General features: G+C 40.6%; 1 protein-coding gene across 2 annotated transcripts in view; it reads left to right on the top strand.

Annotated features, from left to right (window-relative positions):
- The window catches only part of tspan4a (tetraspanin 4a), a gene marked incomplete at its 5' end in the record, with an annotated part of 155192 nt that overhangs the window by 69675 nt on the left and 61301 nt on the right, over positions 1–24216 (top strand). For both annotated transcript variants that reach the window (XM_083916516.1, XM_083916515.1), the window contains one exon: positions 22053–22244. In XM_083916516.1, coding sequence (XP_083772642.1) covers positions 22053–22244 — 192 coding nt within the window. The remainder of the gene's footprint in view (positions 1–22052; positions 22245–24216) is intronic.

A 24216-nucleotide genomic window follows, 5' to 3' on the forward strand; every position in this document is an offset into this window, starting at 1 on the left:
GCTCTGTTGTGCTCTGCTCCGTCCCATTATAAGGTGTTGGATTGTTTGTGTCAAACAGTATGAAGGTCTGCACAAAGACAGCGCGGCTTTATTAACAATGTTTCCATCTGACTCAAGCAAGTAGAGCCCTATTTTCTTCACTTTTTTGATTTCATATAATTTTTTACCTTGTTGAAATGAGTACATACGATAATGCATATTATTTAAATTAACATATCATTAACTTAGCCAATATAAACTACAACTATGTAGTATATTTCTTTACTCTTTTCACATAATGATAAAAAATGAAAAGCTAAAAGTACAAATGACTTTTTTCTTTGGTAACAAATCCTGCTCCACAGCCGCTAAGCCTTTAATGGTTTCCCTGCTTGATACTTTATTGCACCTACAATACATCTTGTAAGTGGCAGATATACTTATAGAAGTGTTAAAACATCTCAAACAGACTGTTAACTACCACCTCCGAGGGTTAAAGTTATCATACAGGCAAAAGAATGAAGTCTTTTCTCCTCATTAGTCACTATTCTTTATGTGTGTGCTGCTGGTACCTGCATTATTATCATTATCAGGTACACACCTGACCTAAGGGAGCTTTATGTGTGCATATGGCAAAGTGATTCGAGCACACCAGTTCACAAAAGAGGGTGCATTAGATCACACAACACTTCAGGGGATCAGGGACTGAAGGGTAATTTACTTCAATATGATTCTCCTATAATGAATTCAAAAATAACTGCTCAGAAATTGAGGAAATTTTACGAATGAGCGCCTTGATTTTCTTCTACGGCTTTGAAGCCGAGTAACAAATGTAGGGCATGAGGAAGCAATGTCTGTGGGTCAAATGACACCACTTCTCTCCCTTACTCAGAGGAAAGACTCGCTTATTTACTGATGAAAAGAATCTTGATATAACATTAAATAAGAATCAATAAAGTGTTTTATACACAGCCGATGGTTTTTAACTTGATGGATGCTGGTCAGGATGCGCACATGTACAACGCATGATTTACAGGGTAGTTTTTAGCACCTGGCGTTAGGGAAATAAGCAGAAGCATATTAGCTGTGTGTGAGCTGGTCCCTCCACTCTGACTTTGCCCCGGGACTTGATGACTGCTGTCACCACGTCTGACAAACCGGGCGCCGCTGCAACAAATCAGTCTCCTCCCAATCCCAGTCGATATAATGAGACCAGACCTGCAGGCAGCTGGAGGTCTGTGTGAGAGAGTGTCACTGTTAGTGTGTGTGTGTGTGTGTGTGTGTTCCTAGTTGCATGGATGGGGGAGGAGAGAAAACTCAAGAGATTAGAGATTTATTGATTACCCTTTGCAGTGCCTCTCCCCCTCTCCCTTCTTCTTCCTCTCTCCATCTTCTCCACTCTTCCTCTCTGCCAGTTTATTTATAGCGGGTTACTTGCAGAGGGCAGTGTTTTCGGCTCTGCAATGTGTTAGACTTCTAGTGACCTGCCTTCTCTTAAAACATCATTCCAGAGGCTTATCGAGGGCCACGACATCGGCATCAGTGTAATGGAATGACAACATGAAGACAATAGGCTCTTGTATCAAGTAGGCGCCCTCCTCCCCCTCCTCTCTCTCCTCCTTCTCCTCCTCCTCTTCTTCTTCTTTAATCTTTGCCATGACGTCTCGTGCAGCTGCACTCTAAACAATGTTAAAATGTGAATGCAGGATGTATCCTTCCTTCGCAATCCTTCTGGGCATGAAAAAACAGCTAAATGTAGACATGTAGATGATTGTGCTGTGCTTGTATTTGCGCTCTTTGATCATGTTAAGAACATCAATGAATGGGAGTGCATGGGGGCGGTGGGGGGTGGACAAGAATGCAGGGGCAGGTATTGGTTTAGACTTAGAAGGTTTGTATTTAGATTCACTGGAAACTACATGCCTTTTTACACCAGGATGTGTCGACTCCGTTGGTCTTAAAAGGCAGACCCCACAATATAACACAGACTGTCTATTAAATCTTATCTTCAAGAGCAATGTGAGCAGTTAATATCAGATGACAAACAATGTCAGTCGTCGATGAGTCAGGTCAGGTCTGCGTAGGGAGTAGGTCGAGGTGAATGGATGGATCAACAAAATGTGGGACCTAAACACGGAAAAACTGATCCATGTTATTATCTACTAGCAGCTTCAAATGGCAATTGTAAGGTTTCAGTCTCCAAAACAACTCCAAAACGTAGAACTTGCAACGTGATCTCCTCAAATCTGGTGCAAACATCACCACTTCTAACAGAGCTACAAAATCCCCGTCTCGTTTTATAAAAGCCCTTTTATGGATGGTTGTTGCAAACCAGCATATACAATAACACTATGATAATTGCATAGGAAAGCTGTTTATGTCTTTGTATCTGTCCCTATCAAATAAACCATCTATCAAATCAATCTACTGAGCATTGGATTCTTCTAACCATGACCATGATTGTTCCCTGACCCTAATCATGGTATTTTTAAGGCCAACTACCAGTGTGGTGGCTGATATTGTATCATTTTTTTTTAGCTGGAATGAAAATAGACCTTTTCTTTGTGGATTTTGCGCCAATATAGTGGTTATCACTGTCGCCTCTTGATAAATGAGGCCCATTGTGTTCAGTATCAGTCCATTACTGACCAATTCAAAATCCCCCAAAGCATTATCATCAGCATCAACTGACTCCTGGTCACAAATGAGCAGGAGTCAGTGGATGCTTCTTTGGATGACACTGCTTTCTGTAAGAGCCCCCTTCTTATCACAGAGCAAAGAAGCTGATGCAATGAACATCTAATCTGGGGCAGTGAAGGGAGATCATGAGTTTGTCAGGTGTATATGTATATATATATACCTGTCAAGGGAGACGCCAAGCCTCCAGCCAAACACCCTGCAGGTTTAGCCTATTCTCTATCTTGGCAAGAAATGCCATATTTAGACAAAGCTTCTAGTCCAAATGACTATTTTAATGTGTCCCAGACTAACTGAGTGGGAGTGGGAAGATGATGGAAGGAGGTTTTACAACACAGCAGAGGCTACCGGCAACACTTCTCAGCTTTTGCTTGTGTGAGCGCTGCTACAGTGTGATTGTATCACAGAACACCAAACCACCTGAGGGGAAGTATATTTATTTTATCACACTGCACCCTCCAAATAGATTGGAAGATATTTAGTATCTGAGAACACATGTCTTTTTGCAATTCTGTGCAGAGTACATAGATCATATAGTGAAGATAGAGTTTTCCCCAGCAGAGCCGCCAAGGCTAAGAATCTATGTACTTAAAAACTAGAAAAAGGGGCTGTGACTTCACAGTTAGAGGCAGATATATTAACATCTATCCATGACTGATGTTAGTCAATTTAAGAACACTGCAGATGTTTGTTTCCCATCCAGAATCCAGAACTTTCCTCCTGCGTATTCATTAGTAATGGATATCTTAACATAGTTCAAGAGTTAAGATTTAGTTTGGACTATTGACAGTGTAATCTTCTAATATACTATAGGTGTGAATCGATCCCTTATAAGACAAACCCATGTGTATGTAGATACATGTGCTACAATACGAAATATTGCCATTTTAATATGTAACAATTTGATACGATACAATGCAATCTGATACGGTTCTTAACATTTGTTCAAACCACAGACTGTATAAAAAAATGGACGTAGCCTCTCCATCGAGGTCTGTTCTCTCAGCTTGATCCAATCGTACTCACCTACAGGGGTCGCCATCTTGTCAGACTTTGACTCTGCCTCAAATCCCCAAGAGGTCGCGCCCCTAATTATTCATAAAATTTTACTTCCAATAAAATAAAAACTGGCCTGGTACATAAAAGAATTCAGCCCCCTCAGACTTGTCATGACGCTATGACCTAAACATACAGACTTGAATTTTTTTTGTACCAGGCCTTAAATAGGTTTAATTATGCTGTAAAAACGCCCCGTTTAACATGGGGGTCAATGAGAAACCGCTCTAATATGAAACATCACTCGGTGAACTGCACCTTTTGGCACGTCCTTATTGGATTAAAAAGGAAGTCGCTGTGGTGGGGGCTTGGTTTAAACTTATAAATCAGGTCATCGGCCGTTTCATGGTACATTTTCCCTGGACCAGGGGTCCAAGTACAGTATATTGATGTGGTCGGTGTATCATTACACCCCAATAATATACAAACACACTCTGGGTATAAACTACCAGCAGCACAGTTAGACCAGCTAGCTTTAATACCTTTTGGGTTATATACTGGGATAAGTCTTCCAAGACCAGCTGAATATTTGAACTTTTAGGAGGCTCATACAGTAAGTAGGAGGCCCAGTGACAGTCATTGTAAATTCTAATGTAATCAAAGTTTCTACCTTTGTTTCACTCTTTCTAGGATTAGATGACAACATCTAAGTGCCTGAAATGAAAGTGTAAAATGTGCTTAGCGGAGAGGGATTAGGGTGACTTTGAATCTGATTGCTACGACTGAAGATCACAACACCATTTTTCTGCATGAGTTTCCAATTCTACCCACTGTCACTTGGTGCTCTTCCCATCCAACATCCTCTAACTCCCTTATCCTGTTGACCAGACCAGGCTGACTGACTTTGAAGACTCCTTCGCCTCAGAGTGGAAAACAACTGATTTCCAGGCTGAGCAGAGGCTTTAACTGTATGGTGAAATGTAGGTCAGCGTGTGTGAGTGCAAAACGTGCCCTTTTCTCCAGAAAGAGGTGAAACCGTGTGAGAGCTCACCGGGCTTCGTGAGATTCTGAGAGGCCAGAGGCAGGTTTTAGCATTTACAAACACTCTACTACAGGTGTGTATGTGTGTGTGTGTGTGTGTGTGTGTGTGTGTGTGAATGTGTGTGTGTGTGTGTGTGTGTGTGTAATCTACTATGAGTGTGTGTGTGTGTGTGTTTGATGGCAGGAAGCCAGATTCAGCAGAGAATAGCTCCAAAACATATTGTGTATCCAGGGGTCAGATACTGTACCAAGGTACAATTTGAGCTACTACTGTATAGCTTGGTTCATCCATTTTGTGTGTCTTCATACTTCTACTCCTGCAGTCTGAGAGTAATATTGTATTTTTTACTCGACTACTGTTACTAGGTATTTGGTTTAAGGTTATAACTTTTTTTGGTTTGTGACGTCTTAAAAAAAAGACTGAAAATTCACTTCAAGCTGAAAGGTTTCCTTTCTTTCCATGAGTCAAATAAGACCATTACATTTCTATTGATGGCCTGCACAATCAAAGACTGACTGATATTATTCATGATGGTAGGTTGTCATAGTTGTTAACCTTGATGTTTCAAAGGAAGACGGACTCACTACCCTTTTATGTGAAGAAAAGGATTAAGTGGGATTATTGTCATGATTTCTGAGTCATTCAGACTTTTTCGCACTTTAAATTTCCTTTTTCTTTTATGTAACAAAAGAAGTCGAATGTTCATTGCACACACACACACACACACACACACACACACACACACACACACACACACACACACACACACACACACACACACACACACACACACACACACACACACACACACACACACACACACACACACACACACACACACACACACACACACACACACACACACACACACATGCTTGGCTGAAATACATTTGATGGATTTGATTTGAATCAAGAACGATCTGATTAAACAATAATCACACAAGATCAAAAATCTGACCACACATTTGATCATTTGACAGTTTTTCTTTCATACTGATCGCTACAGTTAATACATTTCGGTTTGTATCAAAAAATTAATTTAAGTCCTTAAAATCTTGCTCTCTGGTATTCCTGTATAACAGTAAATATTATTATTTACAAAAGCAGCAATCAAAATGAATCTGAATTTTGGAATAAAACCACCTTGCTTGCCAACCAGATAAGGTGCAGTTTATATCCAAACTGTCCATGCTTATATAATATATGTAGTCAGTGTAGGATATTAAAAAAATATGATGGGGCAAGAAATTTTGCAGGCACTCGTCGATGATCATCACTGATCCCTCCTTGGGTTCCTTCGATAACGCGTTCAAAAGAATGGGAAGTATGGACTGACAACTCAAAGACATAATTCTTGCGACAAAATCTCAGTTAATCTGCTATCAGGGCTGTGCGGGTACAGATTACCACGATTATATCATGTTTCAAAAGTTCCTATATTCTGATTGGTGCATGGTAGTTTGTTACAAAGGACAGCTGGACCCTGCCCAACTTCAAACGAGTGAGAAAAGCAACAACAAACACAGAAATGCATCAGGTGAAATGACTAAAGACCAGGTCAGACCAAAGATTCTTGATGAGACGAGTTGAAACATGCAACTACTTGCAACGTTCAGGTCTGCGACGTTCTGAAACCTGCACGTTCGCACCAGTGAGGCGAGGCGAGACGGTGTGTCATCTCCATAGCAATGATTCTCTGTACTTCTGGTCTAACCTCCGACTTTTAAGGCTTGTTTTGGTAACTGGGTATAATTTGTAGCATTATAAAATATAAATGAGGACAAAGATAGTGAGATACAAGCTATATCAGCATTTCTATAGTGATGAAACTGTGAAATTTAGTTTTATTTTCCTGATTCACTGCTTTGCTCCTTATCCCTCTCTTCTTATTTATTGTATTGCTCACTCGAACCCTTTCCCATCTCCGTCTCTTTTTCTGTCTCTCACACACTGGTTGAGCCTCCGTCCAAAACGGCCTTTTCAACCAGCTGACAGATGGTAAGTGACCTGTCCAGTGGACTTCGGTAAGAGTTAATTGAAACCAGCTGCTGGCGATCTGACAAGCTGAGTCTCCCGCAACAACATCAGCAAGTTTGAGTCCAGACGAGACGGGTCAGTTCACAGCGCTGCAACCTTCACCTGCAACGTTCTAAAACTGTTTTGTCTCGTCGCGAAGCTTTGGTTTGAACTGAGCTTAAAACTGGCCAAAAGACCTGCAAAGGTTTATCGGTTAATGGATTTGGAGTTGGAAAGAAAAAAAGTCAAAGTTTCTTCCCTCCTCTATGACAGTAAACTGAATATCTTTGAGTTGCGGACGCAAGAAGACATTTGAGGACGCCATTTTGGCTTTGGGAAACTCCACATTTTTCAACATTTTTGGATATTACATTGACCAGACAAGTAATTGGTTAATCGAGAAAATAAAAGACAAAAATGAAAATAATCAGCTGCAGCTCTTCTATCTGCTTCTCCAAACTGGGGGTGAGTAGACCCCCAATTGGGGTTGGGTGAGGCTAAGTACCTCACCCGACCCCAATTCAAAAAGAGTTGAACTATCCCTTTAAGGTTTGAATAACTTTCAAAAAAACTGCACAATGACCAGAACATTTAGGTGGATGGCAGTAACAAAAAGCTAAGAAGACCTATGAAGCGAGGCTATGAGGCTTGTTTACTCTTTGAAAGATCAAGACTTCAAAAAGGAAAATAAAGATCACACAGTGGTTTGACAGCTACGAAAGAGCTGTGGGCAAATATTCACCCTAGATACTTGTTTAATTAAATATTAAGAGTGTAGAAAGAACAGCGATACTTGATGCCTTTATTAAGCTAATAGAAGACGAATAGGCTTTTGTTTTCATGCTGCACTTTGTAGGACTTTTGGCCCCATCAGCTCCGTTATTCGCTGAAATTTCATTACAGTCACGACGGGGAACTAACTAACATCTCAAACATGCACATCATAAATGCAGCACGGACTGGAAAAACATTTTGCAGTGTCGCTCTGAAAAACAGAGACTTCGCTGTAACTCTAACAGATTGTGAAGTCTGTTATCTAATGCTTTCATTGTCTTGGAGTTCTTGTACAGGCTTGTAATTCATGATGTTTGTCATTCAATAATTAATTCATAGCAACTTTACTGAGCCCTTCACCATGTCTTATATTACAGAATGCTTTTTGTCTGAAACCCACTTAACAGGGACGTTATTGTATCAGCATATTATTACTGCAGAGGCTGTTTGATTGTATAACACAGCATCCTTCAAGTTTTTGTTACCATTTATCTCGCCACTATTCAGGGGTGGAAATGGATTAGTCAAACTTGCATACTGTCGGAGTAATATTTAGATACAGAGCACACACCCACATCAGGTAAACCCACAGTGGCAGCACAATACTTAAAAGTCCTGGCATAAAAAGGCCGGTGCCAGTGCACCAACTGTTAAAACATGATGTGAATTTCAAACAGATGCTTCTGAAAATGGGTTCATTTCTCTCATGGGGGATTAGCCATAGATGTTACCTGCCAACACACCCCTTCACATGCCATAGCGATGACAATGACTCTTTTTAGTTCCGTGTCATGCACTTGAAACACCAACCCTTATGGGTCTTAGTTCAGTTTTACTAGAAACAGGAATTAGGACTCAGATGTAGACAAACAGGCAGAGTAGGTTAAGGTTTGAAGCAGTTACTAAGTTACTAGAAGAGCATCAACAAGCTGAAAGTCAGTGCATCTCTTCACAATTGTGATTAAAGTGTTTTTCTTCTGCACCCATAAACACACCCAGCAGTGATGTTACCGTGTACTGACCGCCCCTTGAAGTGCACTTCCACATCACTGCAGCAAGGTGGGAAGTTAAACAACAGGAGGTCTGCAAAAGCAACAACAACAGGGAAGTGAGCTTCCTTTAAACTCAATAAGAGAAGAAAATATCCTTTAAGGAGGCTGTACTCAACATTCAGAACATTAATACAGCAGCAAACAGCTATTTGCTAATGTTACAGTGGAGACATGGCAGATAATTAAGTCAGTTTCCCTCTGTGTGTGCTGTAGTCCAAATTACTCTTTCTTTTGAAGGATGGTCCGGCCGTGCCTATGTGTAAGTGCTTTGTGGTTCAGTATCAGACGCCGAAGACTGTGACAAAGCATCACTATTTGACAAGTGGGGGAACGGTCCTTGACAATCTCTCTTTTTTGTCCAGCATTGTTAGCCAATGTCACTTTTTACTCACCCGTCCAATCCAAGTGGAGGAGGGACAAGACAAATGCCACAAAAACCAACCGCCACATCCTAAAAGCGCTGAACGACATATATGCAAGCGTTTTTTTTAGGTTGAAAAAACACTTTGCCTCCTCCTCTCCCAGCTGTGCATTTTAAAAAGAGCGCCTGGCATTTTCATCTGGAAAAAAACCCTTTGGAAGTAACACCAGCAACTGTGCGACCAGTGAGACTTGATCAGACAAGAACATATCGACATGAATGTCAGACCTTAACTACACACTCAACAATTAATCAGGAACAGCTGTGCAGGTAAATTCAGTCATTCATCTTCAACCGCTTGTTCCTGTCGGGGTCGCGGGGGGGCTGGAGCCGATCCCAGCTGACATGGAAAAACAGAGGTGGGCAACTGGAGGACAGGTGAGGGATTGGAGTCCTAAGGGTGGGAGAAGGACTTTGTCTCAAGGCATAAACCTACTGAAAGAGCTGTTACAGTGTATTTTCAATGGACTAATCTTTGCTGCCGTGACTTTCAGAATCCTGGCAAAAGTATTTTGTCAAAACAATATCAAACAAGAGATTTGTGGGATGAGACACTAAAGTTGCTTGCAAAATCGCTTTTACACAAAAGCAATGACTGCATTTTTTATACCATACAAAAGCGTGGCACGTACACATATTTACTGTACGGTGCAAGAGTGACAGTGGCAGGAATTATTTGCAGTTTGTGTCACATTGTGGTTTATTTGATAAGTTTAAGTTGATAGATTGGAGCGCACATTCTGTCGCCTTCTCGTAGAAACACACACAGACAGATTTATTGTTGTCGGTTGTGCTTCAAAGCTTTTGCATTTCAAAATGTTTTCTAGAGTGTCGAGATTGGGATGAATTGTAGCAGGCTTATGTAAATCTCAATAAAACCTCACCAAATAATTCAGTTCAGAGTGTCCTTGGTTGTGTCTGAGGTTAACAACTTTCCTTGATGTTTATCAAATGTTCAGAGAGTAAAACTGGTTAACACTTTCTATGTAAATTGATCTCATTTACAGTGCGTTTAAAAACGTCCTTTCATGCCTTTCACATTGATGATCGGAAGATAATAGCGCACCTCATGCGACAATCCAGACCAATGGGACATGAATGCATTTCACAGCTCCATTATTGACTCTTTGCTTTCAGACTCGGCCATTTGAGACAGTGTTTCTCACATGCTGTAGAAATCCTGCTCCAAACAGGGAAGTGTGCTTCTGTGATTTCCTCATCTCTATATCGCTGTAAAATACTATCTTAGTAACGCAGATGAGGGGGGAAATTGGCGTAGCTGTAAATTAATTCAAGAAGAAAAATGGACGGAGGGGTAGTTTCAAATGAGATAAATGTGAATTAATGAATTGATTTGTCTTTGCATATGAGCTGCTGGTGTGAAACTTGATTGGTGTTAATTAGCTCCCCCTGATTCAGAAAGGAAGTAATCCTTTGACAAATTATGCAAGTTTTCAATTACCAGTTTTCTTTTGCTGACATGTGTTCAGACACGTCGGCTGAAAGACGTCAGTTCTTCATAATTTAATTAGCAGTCATAATTAGCAGTATATCCTGCCAGTCATGTCCATCATATGTGCTTCTAGCTGCATGTTTTTTTTTGTTTTTTTGTCGAAGCGTCTCTCTGCACTGAAGAAAACCAGAGAAGAAGGTGCTGGAGGGAAGTTTGGTGTTTCATCTCTCCTTAGCAACAAGAGGCAGGATGTTTAGCATTTTCAAATTCCCAATCTGAAGGCAGTAAAAGAGCCTTAGGGTTCCTGTTTACACAGTGGCTCACTAACAAACACACAAATGTAGAGAACATGCATGATTTGGGTTCATTAAGTTGTCTTTTTTGAATAAGTGGATTCAAAGTTTGAGGCGCTGAAAACTGTGTAATGAAGGACTACGGAGACCGAACAGCATTAAAAACACAGCAGTGTATAAATGGAAAGAAGCAATATTGCCATGGCAATACGTAGCCACATTAAAATTTCATAGGATTTCATGGAGTTTTGTACAATACTTAAAATGTTAAAGATGCGACAAATACATTTAAGTGCTAAAGCCGTTAGATTTTAATGTGCAAGGGAGGAATCTGCTTTTTGTCGCTGCATTTTCAGCTCTCACGGAGCAACATTTTAAACTCCTTTATGGGGCTGACCACCAAAACAAGGAGGGCATTTGTTCAGCAGGCAAAGATTTTAGGCAGCTGAGCCTAGCTCTACTGCATCTGCCTTCAAAAGTACCTTCAAAAATCGCCTCATTGTTTTTTATTGAACCGTTGGGTTAGTCAGAAACATTGGTTGGGGAATTTATTCAATAAAGATCAACAATCAGGATCAGCTTTTCTCCGTGGTTTATTTTGCCAAAGCATTTTCTTCTGCAGACAAAAATATGTTCATCCTTGCGTTACATCACAAAACCTAGAGTTTAGCAGAAATGACCCCGATCTAAGTTGTACCCAGTCTTTTAGGGGAAGGGACAGGACGCGCTAAGCCTTGGTTGGGTGACGTCTTTAGACCAAACAAAAACACGCCTCAGACATTACAATTTTGAACGTTCTGAACCTCTCTCATCACAAGGTCTCTAACACAGGGTGCAGATGCACAAATATGCCATTATACCATCAAAAGTTAGTTATTTGCATTATCCACTAAGAAGGTGAGACAGAGGAGACACTGAACTGCGTCTGACCTGACAAAACTATTACTATGAAAATTCCCACAACACATATCAGCATCTGTTTCAAAAGCCAGTAAAGCCAATAAGTGGTACCCAGACATTTGTAGCAGTCCACCAGCTCTCTTATGACCGTGGAGGCCCGTGTTGGTTGTCAAATATATAAGATAAGACCACGTCCATTCCCTACCTCCAATAGAAGTTTAAGGATGACTGAATGATCATCGTTTTCCTGCTAAGTAGGACACACATTTGTATGTAAAAGATGATGGCGCTCTAAACAAAGGAGAGAGCGGACAGCCCTCAGGAAAGCTGGTGGATTAAAAGAGTATCTTTAAGAATCTACAGTTTACTCTCAAACACCACAACTTGTTAGGAAGGAAGTCTGCTATCAACCCTCATGAGTTCATATTTAGCTTGAGATAAGTTCAAAGCTTTTCAGCTAACAAATGTGGTTGGATTGTGTCAAAGCCGATAATTATTTTTCTTTAATCAATGAGCTGGGCATGCATCTTTACACTATCGAGATTACTGGTGTAAATAATTTATTGCCCAGACCCTCCCCGCTGTAAATGTACGCTGTAAGATATCTGACCTTAAAATGCCTTCATCACTAAACATTTGAAGGCTGTTCCTGCTGCAGCAGACATCTTAGAAGTGAAAAAATGCTCTTGGAGTTTGGTGGGTTCAGTCAGGAACTCTCTACATTTGCTCCTGATTCAAACTCAATCAGCTGGCTGAGGGCTTTCCCTCTCTCAGTTAAACAGATTAGATTTTGCCACAAACCTCTGTGACCCAATTGCCTCGTTGCTGCCCAAGTTTAAAACAGCTCCATTCTCCTCTGGTATCAGCTGTTATTTCAGTGTCAGATAAATGGATGCTCCAGCCTATTCCCCATCTTCAGCCATTGTTCTTCTTCCCTTCACCACCAGTTACATCTCTCTTTCGTCTCTGCTGATTGAACTGACATCTGTCTGGGGAATCAATAGCATCCTGGTTACTCAGGATAATCCACAGACTTAACTTTGGACTTTTCAACTTTTTATTTTTATTCAGGGGGTATTTAGTGGAAGAATAACTGTCCCCAGTCTTCGCTGCGGGGAATGTGCAGTTTTTTATGGTGTGGTTGAAATACAAAGGCCCATCCACACGAGGACGTGTTTTCCTATAACCGCACATTTTTAGCATTGGTTAGGCTTTGGTCTTTTTTGTAACCAGGTCCCAGAGTGGGAATATTTAAGAATGCCCCCATGGCTTTGTCTGGACGGCGAAACTTCGTACTTTGCTGTCAGCCCCCCCACCACTAACCCCCGTGGCGTCACATAACAACAGTGCTGCTGCGAGAGGAGAGAGAAACAGACCCATAGACTGTTAACTGAACTGGACTCTGAGCCACATAGATGGGAATGAATTAGGCCGACCAGATATTTATCCATTTTCCCTGATGGTCTGAATAAGTCGCTAAATTGGTTGCTAGTAGCTTTTTATAAACAAAGTTTCTAAGAAGGTCGCAAAAAGTAGGGAGACAGTGCCCGTCTGTGAGTGCTTTGGGACGGGGAAGGGGCTTACAGCAGCACCCTCTGCTCAGTGAGGACACTAACTACAGAGTGATTCGTGCATCAGAGTCCAAAACACCACAAAAGTCTCCACTAACACCAGAAACAGTCGACAGATTTCTCTCTAGGATGTATCAGGATTTGGGAAGTTGCCAGTGTTTGTATTATGATTCTACACGACAGCGGCTCTCTCTCTCTTCTTCTCCTTGTTGGTGTGTTTCTGTGGCAGTGACAGCGCCACATCCAGGCCTGGCATGTGTACTACAGTGTTTTTAGTCGGTTTCACTGGTTTTGGCAGATATCTCTTGAGCTGAGTCCGTGTGGACTGAAAACTTTTTAAGAACGATGGAGAAAAAAAAGGTTGTTTTCTATCGTGTGGACATACCCTTAAGTCCTCGGGCCAGGTTCAACCCTGGCCTGCAGCCCTTTTCTGCATTCCCCCCACCTGTTTCCTGTCAATCTTCAGCTGTACTGAACAATGAAGGCATGAAAAGGCCAAAACACAACAACTTTGTTTGAGTTGATGACCTGAAGCTGAGCAGGAATTATTCACAGCTTTGCTTTTCACACTGCAATATGTACTGACGGTGGAGGGTTTTATGTACAACAACAAAAAAAATCTAACAGTTTGCTGCAGCCTCATGGCAGGGAGTTTTATTTTGGCAGCCCTGTCTTGTTCTCAAAAGTTGCTCAGTGCTGACACCCGGGAAGCGTGTGGGCTGGCTGTAGATATAAATAAAAATGTCAGATGTAAACATTAAGCATGTCACGCCTCAGAAATTATGAAAAAGAGTTAGGGCCAATGTAGTCTGACAGAAGTAATTACCTCTCCAAGTTTTATTTAAATTAAACTTGTGAGTAGCTTTTACGGTCTTTTAAAGTTTGAAACATTAAAGTTTAATTTTCTTCCTCATCAAGCAAATCAGTGTAAAGTTCCATTAAATGACTTTTTATTATGTCAAATCAAACTGTGTAAAGTGAAAGAGTTTCTCCTAGTGCCAAACCCACTGAAAATCATCACTCAACTCAGCTCTACACAGACGTTTAGCCAACTTTAACTCATTGTTCGTCAGGGAAGCAGCTGAGACAAGTGGACCTACTAGGCTTGGGCGACATGACGAGATTATCGCTCAACACGATATTGGTTGGCCACAATAATGGTCCTCACCTGTCCACGATAACAGATCGAAACTCAATTATGCAACTAATGAATTTTGCCATATGTTCACGCCCTGTCTTCAGAGTTTCCCCACATTCATTCTGCAGCAGCGCACTGCCATAACTCAGCGAATGAGGCTGTCTTTAACTGCTAGTGTGTAAACGATTCATCATCCGTCAAAAAAAGTATGCTGGAACGGACAGTTGATTCTGACCTGGACACAACTTACATTTTACAATGATGTTCTGATCTTTAGGTTTCTACTGAGTGTGTAGAACTCTAGTTAATGAGTAAATAATGAAAGATCTGAGATGAGTTAACTGAAAACACGTCACTACTCTTCATTGGGATTGTCTCATTTTGTACTAAGTCATGCCATCAGAATTATTTCATATTTCACTGTTGTTTACATACAGGCATTGGAAATAGAATGACTGCATCAGGGAACACTAGCAACTTTAAAAGATGTGCTTTCACTTTATAAGATGCTCTTTTTCTATTATATAACACATGCTGCTACATGCCCTCTTGTACTATTGTACTTTGTGTACTATATATTTGTTTTTGATGGTGTGTTATGTGTATTATATGCAACGATATGATGTTCTTGGGAGTAGCTGAAGGAAAATTCCCACTGAGTTGAACAATAAAGTCTTTCTTATTAATCTACATCGTAACTAGGAATGTTCTGATATCTGATCCAGGCATAATGTTATAGGTTGTGATTGGTTACAAAAATCCTTTCGTTACTGAAGTCGTGTTTTGTCTGCCTAGTGTTGCCGTTCTGCTCTCCTTAACAACTCAGAGTGCACCATTTTGATGCATATGCAAGTTAGAAATGGAGTGAAAGGGAACAATTATTCAGGAGTGTCATTTCTGAATGTGGATGCCAAAATGCACAGATTCCCTAATTTCAGACTTTTTCTCTCTCTCTCTCATAGTGTTGTGGTTCTCAACAGTCAAGAAGCAGCTGCTCATAACTCCAGCAGAGTTATATATAGTCTTCTCTCTAGTGGTCACGTCAGTCTCAGTAGTCACATTCAACTTTTGTACACTTCATATCAATAATTTAAGTTGGCAATTTAATAGGCTACTTCTGAACCACGACCTGTAGCATGTATATTGAGTAGCTCTTTGAGAATAAGGTGCCAAATCAGTAGGCTACAGCTGTTACTTCAATGTGTCAGACACATATTCAATCAGCATCGCATATATTCCGCAGCTATGCAAATATTAGTACTGGTGGACTTTAAACAGTGGTGACCAGATTCAGTTTGCCCTTATCTACAGTGCAGAGATATACCCTCCCTCCAGGTTTTACCACCACTTTCAACTGTATTGCAATGGTAATACAGATCTAAAGTATAAATTATATTTAAAAACCAGCTACCTCCACACCTCATCACCAGGGTGCAACCATGAGAGCAGCTTTAACGATCAGAATCCACTGTCTATGGATAAACTGAATACATGATTCGCACATCAAAGTGTCACAAAAGAAATAATACATGAAGCATGGGAATTCAAACTTGTACTTCTTGCTGTGGTTTCCATGAAAACTCTTTTTTCGAGTAATCCTCGGCCCTGAGAGTTTATTCATATATGAATAAGGGTTCAGATTACGCCTTTAATCATACTAATATAATTATATTAATATGTATTCCTAAATCGTGTTCGAGATGGAGCGTTCATAATTGCAATGAGATCAGAGCACTGATAGTCACCTACTGTGAATGTAGTCATTAAAACATCCACCTGTATTATAGATTGTGAGCCCAGGAGTCAAGTACATCTACTGCTTATGTATATTTTATCAGGGAAATCATTCAGAGAGACTTCCTTTCATCACCATATCAAACTGATATCAATGTAGATATTTCTGCTCCGCTGTGCTGACTTTTGTGATTTTTCTGATGGAATAAAGGCAGCTTGGTTGAAAGCTATTTATTGAAGAAAACTGTACAGTACGTTTTCTACTGAGCAGCCAGAATCAGAGCTCTGCTTCAAATACACACTTTGAGAAGAGGTCCGTCCAGATGGCTGCATCAATTTAAACACAGCAAATGTGTGACTGTAAAGATTTAAGATGATGTTTTTGGGGGACGGGTGCTAATCGAGACCAGTTGGGATCCAATTGAGAGTAAAACGCCTGGTAAACAGCTGCTGCATGGATTTTTGAGAAAACCAACCGCACTACAAAGACCAGATTTTGGAAACTAATGTTTAAATGTGGCAAGTAGTCAGTCCTACATAATAATATTCAATACTGTGAATACTGTCTTTACCTAGTTTAAAGTGTCCTGAGATAACTTTTGTTATGATTTGGCACTATAAATAAAATTGAATTGAAATTCAATTGAATTGAATTAAATTTAATACCAGTGTTGAAATGTTTTGTAGAATAATTGATTTGTTTATTGACAGTATATTAAGTCATTTACCAAGTGACAGTTGCAAACAGTTGCTGGTTGCAGCTGTTCAAAGGTGATTATCTCCGCTTTTATCTGCATTAGATGACTGTAAATGGAATATCTTCTCATTTTTGACTGTGGGTCAGAAAAAGTATGCAATTTTAACATGACTCTTTGGCTCTGGGAAATAACAATGAGCATGTTTCACTATTTTCTAACATTTTATAGATGGGATTAAAGGATTAATTTCACATAAATAATGCCATTGGCATGATGTCAGTTTTACTCGATCTCATCCTCGAGTCACTTTTACCTACAGGAACATAAAAATGCATTCTCACTATGTCGAACCGACTGTAGTAACATTTTTGTGAAACTTCGACACAAGTCTGAATTGAATGATTCATACAATAGTAATGTAACGGCTGCAGACAGAAATTGAAATGGCATTATGTTTGCCTGAATAAGAGTGCTGCAATGAATGAAAAGCTTTTTTTCAAGAAGACCTTGGCTGTGCTGATGCTAAGGCACATTGAGGCAATGTTTATTTATGATGTTGAGCCATATATAAATAAAACTGACTAATAGACGCTGTTGCTAGGTCGCTCTACTTTTCTCTCCTTGTTTTCTCCGTCAACGTCCCCCGTAGTCTCTTTGCCTTTGCCATCATGTCTGCAGAGGCTGATTACCAACACTCCAGTCCTGTCAGCACCCCTAAGCATTGCAGTTAGCAGCAGTTAGCGAGTAGCGTTTCTTTAGCAACAAGTCAAGCTTTCCGTCCATCAGGAAACTCCGGAGGACGTCAGGGAGAGATTCGTCCAATTCGCCAAAGTTCATAGTGCTAGAAAAAATGATAAGGCGGCTGAGTGGGAATGACAGAGGCACTGTTCTCCCCATTACACGTCAGAGTAGCATCAAAGTATCTTAAAGCTGTTATTTTAAGGTAAAAAGTAGTTACACAATGTTGCTTGAACAGATGAACGAACCTAGTGAATTACAACCAAAGCTTCGTCTACTCAGTGAGGAGTCTTGTGCATTTGTCTGAGGCCTTTTCACGGCGGTCCTCCATCTTTTCACTAACAGTGTAAAAGTTCTATCCATCACTAATCACATAACATTTTGGTTTGTTACTGCTCACCGTTTTATATGGCATCACGCATAGCTGTAAAAAAACCAACTAATAATGAATATGAATGTTTCTGTTGTAGTTTTGGGTTGACTTGTCTTTTCCCTGCACGTCTGTAGAATGTAAACTGCACCCATGTTGTTGTACCCTCCCCCTTCGACGAGCTTCGCAATCTGACCTCAAAATGTTCACCACCATCAATTCCCAGCGTTCCCTTCTCATCCTTCACCCTTCTCAATGCAGCCAATCTTCATTACAGAATACACACTGGAGCATAATAAGGGTCCATTTGGAGCGACAGTGACCCAAAGACCTTTCATTTGAAAGCGCCTGAAATCTCTCAGCCGTGTTATAGTAGATAGTAAGAAGAAACCTGCCCCCTCAGTGAATGAGCCTTTTTATTTTCGCCCTGCCCTACTTCTAGCTCAAGAGCTCGTTAAATAAGATCTTGTGTAGAGGCTGGAAATAGAAAGAAAAGTTGGAGGGGAAAAAAACAACAACTGTGTATTTAGCCATGTAAATCTCATTGCCGTTGGGAGTTCTGGGAAGTGGCCAGAGAGTGTGGACGATGGAGGCTTTCTATAGATGTGTGTGAAAATCCTCTCATAAATGTGTTACCGCTTTCCTCCTTCCACATCATTCTGTTCTTCTGAAGGCAAACACGCTGCGCTTCTTAAGGAAAATAATTCAAAGACGAAAAAACAGGCTTTGGACTCCAAAGAGTGCAAATTTCTGCGGCTGAATCCTTCCGCTGATTGTGACTGGTCTCATATCAAACACTTAACCTCTTTAGCGGGCTACACGGTGGTGTAATGGTTAGCACTGTCGCCTCACAGCGAGTAGGTTCCTGGTTTGCATCCCGGCTCGGGCCTTTCTGTGTGGAGTTTGCATGTTCTCCCTGTGTCTGCGTCTGCGTGGGTTTTCTCCGGGTTCTCCGGTTTCCTCCCACAGTCCAAAGACATGCACGTGTTAGGTTAATTGATGACTCTAAAATTGCCCGTAGGTGTGAATGGTTGTCTGTCTCTGTTCGTCTCTATGTGCCCTGGGATAGACTGGCGTCTTGTCCAGGGTGTACCCCGCCTCACGCCCAATGTCAGCTGGGATCGGCTCCAGCACCCCCCGCGACCACGACCCCGGGATAAGCGGTTGAAGATGAATGAATGAAACCTCTTTGGCGGAGGTGATATTTAGTCTCAAAGTGACAATTCAGTATGTTTAATGGAAAAGCCATACATTGTTCTTTGAAACGTTCAAAGAATTACAGAGCAGTCAAATGAAACGTTTTTTATCCAACTAAAATGGAAAGAGTCTCTGCCTGTCCCTCCTTCAATTTCCTGACCACCGTTCATCCAATCACATCACACTAAGGACCTGGTTAGCCTGCAGCTCGCTCTCCGTCACTCACTACAGTACGTTCAAGAACAGACGAAGAAAGAGATGTTACATCGTAGCATCAGCAGTGTAACTTTAACATATCAACATAATGAGGAAATGCTAATTAACGCAGGTTTATATACTACAATATATGTAATCTATCAAAACAGTATCCAATATTAGTGACTACTGTATAATATTAACTTTTTCATGGTTATATTCAGGCCCTTTGTCATCACGGTTAGGGAAAGATGGTGTCAATCGTGTGCAGTGACCTGAATCACCAAACACAAAATGATTATCAACCAAAGTGCTTTTGTTGCCTGAACCAAATTGTTGAGTAATATTTACTAATACTTCAGTTATATTTGTATTGGTTGTCAGCAGTCTTACATGAATGAAACCACCATGACCCCAGTTCGCTTCCAGTTGGGAAGCTTTCGTCATATTATTCCTCCTTCTCCTCATGTGTCACTTTCTTTACAGTCAACTATAGAGAGTGTCTTTGTTCCCTCAGACAAGAGCAGAAAATACAAACAGACTACTACAGAGCAGCAACACTCTTCAATTTGTCCAGTGCAGAACAGATGGAAAGCAGCAACCTTGCCTACAGCAGTCAGACTGCACAATACAGATCTGAAGGGAACAAAAGATGGATAGCTGGCGCCTGTCTGTTTCGTTTCACCTGTTTATGTTTGTTTCATGTTTGTATGATTAATGCAAGTGTATGGTTGTATCTGTGTGTATGTAAGCGTATAGGTATAGTTTTACATGTTTATTCTGTGTATCTATATATATATATCTTCTGTTGTTAACTGTGAATATGAAAGTTGGTAAAAATGAAAGTGATAAAGTAAAAATACCAAGAAATCTATGACAGCAAAATCATTTACTTAAACCTTAAACAAATTCACACCCCAAGCTAGAAGGGGCTGTTTTTTTTTACCTAGCAGTTGTGTGAAAAATCAATCCACTAAATTATAGATTTTTTCTGGGAAAAAAATGTGGCTTAAAGTCATCTGTTTTTCAGACATCTCTGTGTTGTGGTTAAATATTTTAGGATGCCTTCACACCTCACAATTCTGGTTTTTGCCCATTTTGGTTTGGTGTTTCGCGCAGACACAACAACTGGACTGAGGCTGCATGATAAGAAAAGTCTCTTCGGTGCATTTGCAGTGTGAATGCGAAGCAGACTAGCTACTGGACTGTGTGAGAGTAACTATGTGTTATTTAACATGATGTGCATATTGTTTGAACTCTAAAGAAAGCTGTAATCAATGCGAGCAGCAGTATAATCCTACGTATATAATTATGCAAGATCGCTTGGTGCACATGCTAACACATCAGCCCATGAGAGCATTATCCCTGATACATCAGAAAGATAAAAGAAGTTCCTCATTAAAAAGCAAGTGAAAAAGAAGCGGCCACACTGTAACCATCCCTTCTTTATTATTACAGTATAAGGTTTTTCCATCCTGTCTTTCCACCCTCTTATCATTAATTCTCATTCATCACATATTCGGTCCAGCTGCAGTCAGGGATAATCATTTCATAAACCAGAGCAGTCATATGAATACAAAAGGTGGAGCAATGTGCTACATAACAATCTGTGCGTCATGAGTATTTGATTATATATAGAGCTTATTTCTGCTAAATCGTCCAGTGAATGAAACACCTGTCACTCCACCTAACGTCATGTTTCATGTCTCTCTTGCTTTGTAGAATAAATCTGTGTGAACATGAAACATTTCTTAAGTGTGGAAGTTCATTTATTATCATTTTTTTCCCCCTTTGTCAGCCAAACCACTGCAGCATTTTGGGAATTTTTGCATATTCGCTTTCCTGCAGGGAGTTAGCTTAGCTTAAATTTAGCATAAAGACTGGAAACAGTGGAAAACGCTAGCCTGTCTCCAACCTACCAATGCACAGCCCTCCCTAACGGACATGTTATATCTCGTTTATGTCGGGGCAGGAATCAAACTCCAGTGACTGACAGTTGGTCTGTTTCTTGGCAGGGACCAGTTGCCAGGCAACCAGCAGGGATTTCAGTTACTACTTGTTGGCAAGAGCCAGTCCGGCACATAACTCACTGTGAAAACAACAACTTCACTAATTTTACTACTTTGGTTTTTGTACAATGTACGGTACACAAACGAATCAGGCATGTCAATAACTGAGCTTTAGTGGATGCAGGCAGATTTGTTATTTTTGCACAGAGCCATTTTCCCCATTTCCTGTCTGTGTGCTGAGATAAGTAGTAGCTAAGGGTGTTTTCAATATTGATTAATCTGCCCATTATTTTCTCAATTAATTGATTAATCGCTTTGTCAGTGAAATGCCAGATAATAGTGAAGAATGCCCTCTCTCGATTCCTAAAGCTCAAGGGGTCGCCTTTAAATAGTTTTCTAATCAATAAATTGATTAATGGACTAACTGTTGCATCCCTACAGCTAAGCTAGCTGGCTGCAGAGCTACATTTACTGGACAGATGTGATTAAGTCAATCATTTCACTAACTTTTTGCAAAAAAAATCTAATAGGCTTATTTTCCCAAATGTAGACCTATTCCTTTAATTTTCTGTTGCTGTGGTTGCTGTGCTCTGCAGCCTCTGTTGATCCAATTGTTGTTGCTGTTCAGTTTTTGACCTTCCTCCTCAAACAAACAAAAAGCCACAACAATTTTGCAGATATTTTTATGCACCGCCATGTCTGACTGTGTTTCTGGTTGGGATTAGCTTGATTGTGTTGTCGTACTGACAGCCTAATGGCTCTTTGTGTTTCCTCTGCAGCTGGGAGGATGTGGCATACTTGGGGTGGGAGTCTGGCTCTCAGTTACCCAGGGAAACTTTGCCACCCTATCATCATCCCTTCCCTCCCTGTCGGCAGCCAACCTGCTCATCGCAGTGGGGACTATCATCATGGTGATTGGCTGTTTGGGCTGTGTGGGAGCTGTCAAAGAGAGCCGCCCTCTGCTGCTGACGGTAAGTTATTTGCCAGGATGGTTTTTGATGCTGGCTTTACACACAAGGCTGTGTTGCTGTGAGATGAAATTTCATATTCAACAATTACAATGACAAAATGATGAGTTATCAGTATTATTGCAGTTAATTCAATTTAATGTGCACTTCAGAATATAACTAGAGTAAATATATAATTCACTTTCATCTTTCTGACACAAGTTTAGTGAAACGTTAACACTGGTAAAGTGACTGTAACTCTGAACCCCCAAACTCTATTCAGCTGAAATCATTTTTGTCGGGTTGTCACATTAAAGTGCAGTTCACTGTTAAATGTTTAATGTTTCTCTGAACAGAATCTCTCAGTACTGCTGTGTGTTAAGCTGTTAGCGCTTTTTGTACAAATATAAAGGATCATGCAGGTAAACACTCCTGAAGCGCTCCCAATGGGGTATGAAGCTGCGTGGAGGACAGAACCAAACCAGTCGCTGTTAGTTCCACAGCCAAACCATACTCTGTATACCCGGCTGTTAAGTCTGACGTAATACGATTTCTGGGCCCAAACACTCTGTTGAAATAAAACACAACGGATGAACATGTGAACAATTACCATCACCTCTAACGTTACACCTCTGTTACACATCTTTTTCATCAATAAGCAAGATGTAAAATGACAATTAAGTCGTTTTTTAAAAACTCAGATCTCTTCAAACAACGGGGAACACAGCACTGCTGCGTTGTAAATTACGAGGCTTGGACCCGGAAATCATATTTGAGCGTTACGTCACGACATAACAGCCGGACGGATAGGCCTTTAGATAGATAGATAGATAGATAGATAGATAGATAGATAGATAGATGGATAACTTTATTTATCCCCGAGGGGAAATTAGGTCATCGTAGCAGCGGTACAGAGCAATCAGAAGTACAATGGAATTTCATTGCTAGGCAACAGCCTTGGTCCTTGTGAACTTCCTGTCGGTTGATGTCATTCACATTCTCTGCAACAGGAAATCAACTAGGACTGTGCAGGAATGTTGATGTTTACATCTTTGAAAAGGTCTATAAAAAGGTGGACAACGCAGCTCCACTTCCTCTCACTGGCCAAAAGTGAAGTCCAAATATCCCAGGTATGAGCGCCGCCGTGTTGTAATTTGGAGCCAGAGTCTGCGTCTCATACACCCGGTCGACCAGTCAAGAATATTTCACAGCTGTCAATCATGACATTTCACCCAGTTTTAATTGCATCACTAAAACCAAATTTGAACACCTCAGCAGCATCATTGTGATAAAACCGACCTAAAATGACAGAAATTATAATTTGGGAAACATTTTAGTTTTGCCGATGTCCCATCCACAACATGGGCAGGGTTTATGATCTATACTGCAGCCAGCCACCAGGGGGCGATCGAGATGTTTTGGCTTCACTTGCGGGGCGCCGTCCATCTTTATATTCAGTCTGAGCCAAACACAGCGGAGGACTCTGCTGCCAGCAGCTAACAGCTATTTACCTCTCCTCCTGCCAATGTCAACGCAGGTCTGTCGTTCTCAATGTAATCAGGGAAAAAACAGGCGGCGACTTTGGCCAATATTTTCACGACAGTGTTCACCGGGAGTTTTTCAAAGCGTAATAATAGACTATTTAATTGAACTGAATTTAAACTGTAATACTGTCTGGAATTTTATTATGGTTTATCATTAAGACATTTTGTTGTGGTTTGAGTAATAAATAATGTCATGAATTAATAGATTTGGACTTTCTCGTACAGCACAAGTTTCTGTTTCTCTCCATCACTGATTGAAATGGTGATTTAATCTTTATTCAGTGTGAACAGCTGGTGTCTGATGAAGTGAACTGTGGAATATCTTGAACACCAGCAGTCTTTCATTTTAGATTTGAGGTTTATTTTGATGAACAGAAACAGAACAGCGTGTTAACATGAGTCTCAGTTACCATGACTTTATAGACAAAGGAACATTTGTACAGTAGCGACAA

The sequence above is a fragment of the Echiichthys vipera genome, assembly GCF_963691815.1.
Source record: "Echiichthys vipera genome assembly, chromosome: 1".
In the NCBI taxonomy this organism is placed as follows: Eukaryota; Metazoa; Chordata; class Actinopteri; order Perciformes; family Trachinidae; genus Echiichthys; species Echiichthys vipera.